Below are 11,008 nucleotides of genomic sequence, written 5' to 3' on the forward strand. Positions count from 1 at the left end.
TTTGATTTGCAACTCCTTATATTGTATTCGTTGCCTACAGTTGGCAACTATGTCGGTCGGTTGGCAGCTCCGTGCTGATACGTTCCTAACAATATATTTATTTTCGTCTTAAAATCTACATATTAAAAACAAAACTCACGTAAACCTACTTAATAAATAAAACAGGTACTTTTACTCCAACTTTTACTTGGCATCAACAAACGATACGCAATCGTGGTATAACAAAATACAAGGCGTTACAAATGGGGAAAAAGAGTAAACAAGGTACGGGGTGATCCGTGCGTGCGCCCAGCGGACAGATTGCTACGTGACACTTTGTCACCGCGAGTGTCACGCGTCCGATGAGTTGCGTTACGGCCAATTTTTAGAGAATTTAGAGAGACATACCAATAGTCCAGATGGTGAAATTGGTGGCTTAGAGATTTAGCGCTCTTGGTGTTACTTGAGACGAGGTCCCGGAGTTGATCACGTTGCAACTTAATATTTAATATTTAGATTTACTTTATGTTACCGGGATTAAAGGGCGTACCCAGGTCTGTTACCTAAGTAACGCATGCGAATGATGATGCATTTATTTTTTTATTTCTAGAGAAAGCTATACTTGGCATTTTGCCAGTCTACCTCATTTTCAGGATGCACAGAATCATTTTTTTTCACTTTATTGTCTGATTTTTGTTCTAATACCTTTTTATTTTTTAACTTGCCTTTTAAAGTATTAAAATGACCATAATATTTGGGTTAAGTAACAATTAGCCGTAAAAGCGTCTTGTGCACAACTGTGTGAACGTATATCTCTTTAGCCATGTGGCGGCGACGCCCGATTGGAACGTGACACTTTGTGACCGCGCCTGTCGCCTCGTCACGTCGGCTCCGTGTTCACAACGAGAATTTCGTTTGAAATAGTTCCAAATTCAGAATTTCAAATTTTGCTAGACCTGACTATTTTCTATCGAAAATATAACCTAAAAGTTTCTTTTGTACTACGGATTTCTAATTTATTGCCAATACTATATAAAATGAAGATTCTAGTTGTACCTTATTTTGAATTGGCCGCGCATGTTTAGTTGTGGGGCCGAGATTTTATCGAATGTAATTTGTTCAATGTAATCAAACACCATTAAAGTAAGCGTTTGGCGGCATGCGCCATCGATCTCCTTGTACTTTAGTGCATTACAATAAGTCGTATGTATCGGGTGCATTCATAATATTACTTAACATTTAACATAACATAATTTTAACTATTTTGAGCAATAAACTTTATAAACTGAAAGTGTGTTTCCACGATCAACAACATCAATCACCACTACCCCGAACATTGGTCCTTCGAGCTTTTGAGGTTTTTGGTGAGTTTCCGGTCGGTCCGCTGGCCTGGTCCCAGAAGCGGGTGTCATACTATAGAACGAATCAAAAATCCTAAACTAACCAGCAAGCATAGGGGTGTGGTGAATTGCAACATTAACAGCGAGAAGAAATCTTCTGAAGAAACAAGCGGAAACCGCAGGAAGCATCGAAAAAATAATTATCAATTTCAAGATGGAAAGCTACGAACGAAGGTGTGTAAAAACAGAAAATGGTTGCATAAAATGACCAATAGTAAAACTGTGTGTATTGCCTATTAAACCATCTGACCCCGAGCCTAATGAAACCAGAGATTGTAAAAAGAAATTGGACACAATGAAGAATAACACAAATATTCGAAAACCGGGTAACAGAGGTCGTTTACAACTTTCCTCCGTTTTAATGGCGCTAACATTTTTTAAGACATTCATATTCAACACTTACGGCATGAGTAACATAACCCAACTTAATAACAGTCACTTCGATCCGATGGCGAAAATGCAGCTTATATGAGACCAATGGACCTTGGTAGCGCATTACGATATGTCACCGTACTGGGAAGTAACAACAGCATTTAATAAATTATCTCGAAATGTCATGCAGTAATATGGAAGAACACTACAAATGTAATATGATCACACCACAGCTAAGTCACGAATACACTGAACTACAATACTACAATCAGATGTTACTTACGCAGCACTTTAGTGGTCACTCGAGACAGCGACGAGGGCTTATCAATGAAGTAGGCAACATAGCTAACAGCCTGTTCGGCGTATTAGATGATCGTTTCGCGGAACAGTACACGCGTGATATAGAGCTTATAAAACAAAACCACAGACATTTGAAGAACTTGTGGGTCAACCAAACATCCATCGTGGAATCGGAATACAATTTAATTAAAAGAACACAAGAAATTATGGCGAAACAACACAAGATGATAAACAAACACCTAAACAGTCTAGATAGAGCAATAAACACGCTGCAACAAGCTGTAAATGAAGTCGATAAGGAGCAAGATTTTATATTATCGGCTATAACAGTAAATGGCATGCTTTAAAACTTAAAAAGCATTCAAAATATGATGCTGAATACTATTTGGGCCGTGTTCTGCATAAAGGTGTTAACCCACAGAAAATCGTAAAATGAGTTATGAATGCAGTCTTATACATTGTAATATTTAGTTTAATATTCTTTACAGTAATATATTTAAAAAAAAATCGTAGTAATTGTTAAATCAAAAAATTATTTTCACAAAATCAGGCTCGTTTCATAGGCAAATTTCGCAAAAATGTGTTATGTGTGGTTAAATCATAAATGTGAATTACAACACATGTCTTTCAACGTAGTTTGAAATGACTTAGTTTAAGTACGCTGAACACATACAACTTGGTTGAAAAATGTAAATACTTTAAATTTTGTCGATGATATGGACCATCGAGTATATAACCAGAAATAGAGACGAAATAAGGGCCATATGTTCCTGGTAACACATTGCACTGAAATATAGACAGGCCAACTACTAACCTGTGTTTACGTCTCCGTATATTCCAAAAAATATTATGTACTAATTATAATAAAGATAATACCTCTAACAATGCCGTGCTGTTCTATTCAGAGGTGTGGGGAAAACAGCAAAACATCTAATTACAAAACAAACGGAATCAAATTTCATCGGTAATTAAATATTAAATATATAATTTTGCAATTTCCGTTCAAGTTAACTGGTCGATAAGAAGTGAAACAGTTGACGACATCCATTGCCGACACCCGTCAATCGTGACCATGGGACAAAACAAATATACGCGATTTAAATCCGGAAAAATAGTTTCATTGACTATAACTAATTTACTTCTTAAAAATCTCTCGCGTAAATCCATAGTTCACCATACACAAATATTCAACAGCTCTTTATACCTGAGCCATTTTCCAGACGCTTGGAAAACTGCTAAAGTTATTGCTATTAAAAAATCTGGCAAAAACGAAGCAGTACCTGCAAGTTACAGGCCAATAAGTCTACTCCCAAACCTATGTAAACTATTTGAAAAAAATATATATAATGTTTACTAGCCGTATCTATTAAACTTATAATTAATGAACAATTTGGTTTTCGGTTCTCTCATTCAACCGTCCAGCAGCTTGTTCAAGTGTCAGAGCATATCTCCCAACACCTTAATCTTAACGAATCTACAGGTATGTTTCTTTTAGATATTGAGAAAGCCTTCGACACAGTATGGCACGAAAGACTACTCCATAAAGTCCTACAACTAAACATACGTCTTAACTTAGTTGCCATAATCAAATCTTATTTAAGCAACCGCCAATTTACAGTATCAATTGGAAATAAAGCATCCTCAAGCCGAACAATATCAGCTGGAGTGCCTCAGGGCTCTATCTTGGGACCATATCTATTTATCTTGTATTTTAATGATATTCCTAAACAAAGTCGGACTAGTCTCGCTTGTTTCGCCGATGACACCGCGTCATATATCTCATCAAATGATATTCACAGTATAATAGTTTACAGCTGTCCCTAGATCTTCTACAATCTTATTTCACCAGATGGCGACTCAAACTCAATGAGGACAAAAACAGGAGCTATATTGTTTACTCTCCAAAGTCAGCCTCCAAAGCGAACCTTAATAATATTAGGACATAGTATACCATGCAATAAAACGGTAAAATATTTAGGCGTCAGTATGGACACTAAGCTAAACTGGCCTAAACACGTGTCCAACCTATGAGTAAAAGAAGCTCAAACTATGGGAGCATTAGGTCCCGTTTTTAATCGTAAAAGCAAACATAGTCCACAGACAAAATTAAAACTTTACACAACTCTTATACGGTCATGTATCACATATGCCTGCCCGATCTGGAGTAGGACATGCCTCGATATCGACAGATACAAAACGTACCGCTTACCACATCACTACCTATTGTTCCCACCCGACGCAGACGCAGCTGCTGGTGTGCGGGCGCACGAAAGGACTCAACGACTTAATGTAAGCTTAAAGTAAGCTTATAATAATATTACTATTTTATTATGAAAACTAACACGGTTATCACACATTATAATATAAAAGTAATGGGACTTACTCGCGTAGTATTTTAGTCGGAAGCGGTCCGACTAGTTTCGACCATAATCAATGGTCTTCTTCAGGGGATGAGTGCAACGTTCCCGACCAGAGTTCCCTTTGGAGAGCGAAGCAATTGTCGCAGCTGTGTGAGAGGTCGGAATATGCTCTTGATGCTGTACCTTCGGCGTAACAAGTTTCCAATCACATCCGTCACCCCCCTGACATAAGGTAAGTACGCTACCGCTCTCTCTGCCGATGCCGGTCGAGGCCTTGTTGATGCATTTGCCACACGCCAACTCTGTTTCCAATTGTAATCGTTACCAACCAACATCCCTCCCACCTCCCCACCTTCACATGATTTAGTTCAGCATCTATGTAATCCGGGTCGCAAAGTTTCAAAGCTCTATTAATGAGCGTCCGCAAAACTGAGGCTAAGTGTGCCGGGTGGTGATGTGAATCCGCTCTCAGGTATCTATCCGTGTGCGTTGCTTTCTGATACACCGCATGAGACAACCGACCGTTATGTTCACGTCTCACCAACACATCGAAGAAAGGAAGAACCCCGTTCTGCTCACATTCCACGGTGAAGGTGATCTTCGGGTGAACGCTGTTTAAGTGTGCCAATAGCGACTCTGCTCCCTCTTTAGGCATAATGGCAAATACGTCATCTACATAGCGCCACCAGTATCTCGGTTCGAATGAAATGTTCACCAGCGCAGTATCCTCAAACCATTCCATAAATATGTTAGCCACCACCGGAGCTATCGGTGATCCCATTGCTACGCCGCCGATTTGTAAAAAGTAATCACCCCTCCACATAAAGTATCCCCTCGTCAGAGTGTACTGTATAAAGGTCATATAACCGACAGGTAAATTAATACACTCTACTAAATCAGAAATAATCATAAGTACGCCCTTTATCGGTATATTTGTAAACAATGATACAACATCAAAACTCACCAATATCTCGTTATCACTAACACGTACTCCTTATCCGTATCATTGATATGCAGCAGAAAGAGAGTTGCAGACAGTACGGAACCCTGAGCAACTCTATCGCCATATGTTCGGAAGAATAGCCTTCTAAGACTACTCGAATGGAACGTTCACTCAAAAAATCCGAGATCCAATTGCAAAGGTCAGTGAGAAGTCCATAACATGGAAGCTTGCTTAAAAGGCTTGCGTGCCAGACTCTGTTAAAGGCTTTAGAAATGTCCAAAGACACTGCAAGTGATTCGCCTTGCTTTTCTATAGCCTCGCTCCATATGTGATAGGCATACACAAGAAGATCCCCGGTAGATCGTCCTCGTCGGAATCCATACTGGCGATCACTGAGAAGGTCATTGCGTTCAAGGTATGACAGGAGACGGTTGTTGAGCACACGTTCCATAGTCTTGCAGAGTATGGAAGTGACTGAGATAGGTCTATAGTTGACAGCCCAAGGAGCACACTTTATACGCCTTAAAACTGCTATATCTATAAACAGTCTTAATATGGTATTGATTTAGATAATAGTTCTCTATAAATGGTTTTAGAAAATAAAAATTGTTCTTATAGACTTATTTCACTCAAGTTAAAATTTTAATACCTTAATACCAAACAACTTAATTAAGTGTAATCTCTCTTCTTATTAATACTCTTATTATTATTTAAACTTTGTAATGACGTAGTTTTTGGTATATTAAAAATTATGTTAAATAAAATAATATAAGTATGAACGGCAAAATCATTTACATTCAGAGAATTTTAACTTTTAAATAATCTCAGTACAAAGTATTAAAAAAACCGAAATCAAAAGTACGTTAGATCTACGAAGTGTTATTGAAATCGGTTACCGGAAAGTGCGCAAACCCGGATTCATCCCCTAGTTCGCCACTACACGGGACTTGGGACAGGAGATAAAAACAATCGGTTCTCACTACTCAAAGTGTACTGAGAGAGAAAAACGCTTTGAATTGGAGGACAGCAAAATCAATCATTAAAATAATATCTCCTTATAACAAAATTCAAGCGCTATTTATAAAAAAAGAAACTTCATGCGTGAACAGCCACTCTTAGGGGTGGATGATTTTCTTCAAAATTAAAGAGACCAGTATGGAGGTACACTCTTACCAACAAAAAAAGAATAATGAAAATCGGTTTACAAATACCGGAGTTCTCGCGTAACATACATACAAAAAAAAAACATACAGTCGATTTGAGAACCTCCTCCTTTTTTTTGGGAGTCTTTTAAAAAAGACAAGTATCTAATAATAAAATGTATTAAAATTACGTTGTTTTCAATTATTTTTCCGCATTTTCATGAAGTAAAATAAATAAAACAAGTTGAGTCTTGATAGTCACGTTGTGAATTCGGACTTATAGTCTAGTGTCAACTGTTGGTGTTGGAGCAAATAGATGTCGCTGTCATAATTTTATGAAATAAACATCGCGTATTTTTATTTAACGAAAAATAATTTCACTTATAAGTTCAACTTATATTTTTATCATTACAAATCAATATTTAGACAATAAATTCGAAAATAATATTGTCTCCACTGCGTCCAAGTAACTATTTTAAGATTCCTAAATTTGATATAAGAGCTATAAATATTACTTTAGTGTTAAAGTCGCGTCATAGTACGAACTGAGTGAATGAATAGTCACAAAGCTGCCAATAAAACATCATAGTTTTAACAATAATAAGTTACTTTAATCACTTCATGGTACGAAAACTCAATGTAAGGTTAAAGTAATATTGTTTTAAGAGGTTTTGGTAGGCCTCGTGATTTTAATTTACAATAATCTCTCGTAATAATATCAAGAACTTAAAATGTATGTTTCGTTTTAATGAGTTAGTTCAAATTTATCTAATGTTTGTAAATTTTTGTAGGTGTTTTTAGTCTGATAAAACATAATTAAGTCATTATTGTAATGAATTACTGTGTATGTAATGCATCGTGAAACATTTGATGTCAATAAAGAATTTGAAAACAAAACAAAAACACCTAGTACGAACTGCTACGCAATCTCTTGCAATTTGAGCGAGATTTTATGTTTTGTTATTTTTGCTTATGTATAACTTCAAACTTAAATGTTCAATTGAAACTAAAATGTTGCAAAGAATAACTGATTGTTATACAACGTACAAATGTTCATTTTCAAACGTAATACTAACAATTTCAATAATATTGGCAATAGGAACCAAAGGAGACTATTGCCTAGCTCGTAGTTACAAGTGGCATGGAAGAAAAAATACGTAATTATTGCATCAGTTGTTTTCCTTTTGCAGTCACCGTCATCATCAATAACTCACTGTACAATGGATTTAGGCCGCTGTTCGCCAGGATGTTTTCTTCATAGGCACATACAACCACAGGGTTTTAAACCGTCGGCGTCGAACTCCCAATTGCGCAATAACCGGGCTATAATCGCTCATTCAATTGTGCACTATATACGCCGTATAATTACGAAATAAATCGAAATTAATTAGTGTTTGCTCTAAACTAAGTTTCTAATTTACACAACCATTATTTAAATGACACATTTTGCATTTTAATTATAATATTTCCCTGGCACAACATGATTTTAATGAAGTCAAATGTTTGACTAATGATAATGCGTTGTCAAAATTATTCGTATCCGTCAGTGAGGTTGTTGCGAAACCGATAATAACGCGCCTGTAGGAACCTTCCGCGTTTACTTCACTGAATAAAAATAAAGATTTGCCTTTATTTCTCAGGGTGGGCGCTTCGTATTTCCTGGATTTAGTCTTTAGACACCTTTAGACTCACCAGTGCATGCAGTGGTCTAATTCCTAACGGGTAGTCACACGATGATTTTGAACTGTTATTTTGGAAGAGAACCGAAGACCGAATTCCGAAACGAGTAACGCACGTCTTTGTGGATTAAAAGCTTTACGCCGACTTGTGGTTTTTCTAAAAACGATCCTCTTATTACAAACATAAATTAGTTGCTCACAAATTTCCCATTGGAAGATGGACTGGTGGAAGTGGTGGCTAGTTAGTCTCTAATATCGAAAAGTTACCGTTTTTAATACTTCAATACGCCTCGGTGCTCTAGTCCACGTACGTACAGGCGTAAAAACGGCTTATTTAGCGGTGTAACAGTAACAAGCTAAACACATTACAAACTATACTTCACCGTGTCAGTGATGGATCTCTGCATAATATCGCTTTCAAAGTGACATTCATTACTGCGCGGGCGAGTGGCTGCGACATTTGTCTAGGGTGGGAATCTAGTAAACTCGAAGTAATCTGCCATTTGTTAACGTCCTCGAGCTTCCTTAGAGAGAGAGCCGTGGTTCGATTCAGGGACGTTTTCAGGTCGGCTGGCGCTGGTTGACACGTTACCTTCTAATTAAGACACGCACCTTTAAGCGGTTAATAATAATCATTATAATTTACAACATGGAAAATATTATATAATTATACAATTCCCATACCGAGGACAAAATGATGACGTAAATTGATAGAAATTAAGAAAGTTATAGTATGAATCGCCACCAGAGGGCGAGTGTTCTCTCTAATAAACCACCATCCTCCATTTTTAATGCAAAATTTTACCGACTTGAGTTAGATTACAGTCTTCGTTATGTGCGTATTAAATTCAAATCCAAATATACTTCGAATCGTCACTACAAAGTTATGCAGTAAACCAATTTAGTGGTTTTTAGTACTGAAGTTTTCAAAGCCTGCAAAGCTGAGGCGTTCCGGTTTGTAGACCCCGTCGCATTTTCGCATTTAAAGTTGTACCTAAAAATAGAATTAACAAAAGTGTTGCCAAAGTTTATTTCTAAGTTTAATGAGTGGCAGCTCAGCTCGGGGTCATCACTTCATTGAAATCAAAGTAATGTGGTTCTGAGTATGACCCTGTTGTGTGACAAATAGTTGAGCGTAGACGCGGCTGGTTGACCTCAGCACTCGCGCTGCGGCTCTGTCGCCTGGCTGACATAGCCGTCGCCCACTGCGCCATTCCAATTGGAATAAGAGGGAGCGACACAGCTGAGGACATTTTAATGTCATAATTATGTGTATTGCTATGGCAAATTAAACATTTATGTATATACGTAGGTGCGACGTTTGTGCGGCTATCAGGTGAATTAGCTCATGATAAATTGCTTCGATGAATTTCATCTCGAAATGACTGAAACTGAATGTTAATTTAATTTGGTTTTTTGTATTAAATATATAGATAGATAGATAGATAATATTTTACCAAAACTTTAGCAAATTGTATTACGGGAAAGAATACGAGAAAACAAAAGCAACTCATGGCAGCGATCACATGATGCAAAACAACGACGTTTAGTTGAATACAATTTGGGTAGATAGATAATATATCCATCTACCCAAATTAGTGTTCGTTTGTTGCTTCCTATTATACTTGTGGTGGCCGTTTAGTTCCTTTACCCGTAGCATGACTTGTGTGATGTTTATCACACATTGCAAGTTTAAGTTTTACGTTATATTCATTATTATTCACGTATTTGTATTTACTCTCACGTATTGACATTGAATGGTATTAAAAATATTCTTCTCATCTTTTTCCAATAATTTATACAGGATGGGTGGACCGACAAAATTTCTTGAGAGTTTGGTCATTTGCTAGTTTTTACCCGCTGACTCCATGTCTCAGTAGTTACACTTCTGTTAAGTGTGATTTTTTTAATTTTAATTTTTATAATTTCACGAAATGTCTTTACATCGTAATTAGTTTTGTCTTTGTAGCTATAAGAGCACTAAATAATAAATAATAAATCATAATTTCATACAAATATTCTCAAACAAATTGCTTGTGAGCTTTCAAAGCTAAAAAACAAAAAAAGCATTATAAATATCAACTTCTAAATTTATTTAAACAAAAACTGAAAATGATTTTGAACATTTCTTTATTTTAAACTTTCGCACTTAATGCCCTTTCCAACGATATGCTATCTGTCATAGAAACCGTTCGTCACGTGGTCAAAATAAGAGCTATTACAAAAAAGATCCATGCTAAGTAAATTATGAATTTCATGACTAATATAAGAGATAATAAAGAAAATGATTTATGTTTTTTTTTGTTAACTATTATAAATTTTGCTCAAATTGTCCGTCTCTACTTTGCATCTTTTTCTTATTTCAGCGGTCGTTGCACCAATTGTGCTTATTTTTTCATGATATACATATAATTCTTTATATCAGAACCTCTTTTGAGGGCACAAATAAATATCATTTATTGCTCACACTATACAGTCCATTTTGTTAGTACACTTAAAAACTATCTATTCTACTGTTAGTACAAAAGTTACAGAATAAAATAAAAAATAAAATGAAAGAATGAAATGATTACATGATACCTGCTAACCGAGCTCCCAGGTCGTGAATTTCGGTGAACCTAGCAAGCAGATTGGAGTCCCGCCTATCCCCTATCATTTTAAGAACTTTGTCTGAGCTCTCTCGCACATTGCGCAGGCAGGATGCCACCTTCTTTTGCATTAGTGCGTAAAAATCCTCTACACGAGCGTTTGTTTAGTTAGCGTATTGTTGGCACTGCGATATGCCTTTTGCAGTCATTGGTCGCGGCGCGCTCGCGATGCTGTCACTGTGTGT

At 36.7% G+C, this 11,008-nt stretch overlaps 1 protein-coding gene across 1 annotated transcript; it reads right to left on the reverse strand.

Moving 5' to 3' along the window:
* Positions 1-4,652: 4,652 nt before the first annotated feature.
* On the reverse strand, positions 4,653-5,192 carry LOC113234841. The gene has a single exon (XM_026470364.1). The coding sequence runs from the start codon at positions 5,190-5,192 to the stop codon at positions 4,653-4,655; it is 540 nt and encodes a 179-aa protein (XP_026326149.1).
* Positions 5,193-11,008: the final 5,816 nt, after the last annotated feature.

This window comes from Hyposmocoma kahamanoa, unplaced genomic scaffold (genome assembly GCF_003589595.1).
Source record: "Hyposmocoma kahamanoa isolate Upper Pololo Valley unplaced genomic scaffold, ASM358959v1 86, whole genome shotgun sequence".
Lineage (NCBI taxonomy): Eukaryota > Metazoa > Arthropoda > Insecta > Lepidoptera > Cosmopterigidae > Hyposmocoma > Hyposmocoma kahamanoa.

Bases quoted from the DNA above. Each gene is read 5' to 3' on its own strand.
- LOC113234841 (XM_026470364.1), bottom strand. From the start codon at position 5,192: ATGGGATCACCGATAGCTCCGGTGGTGGCTAACATATTTATGGAATGG.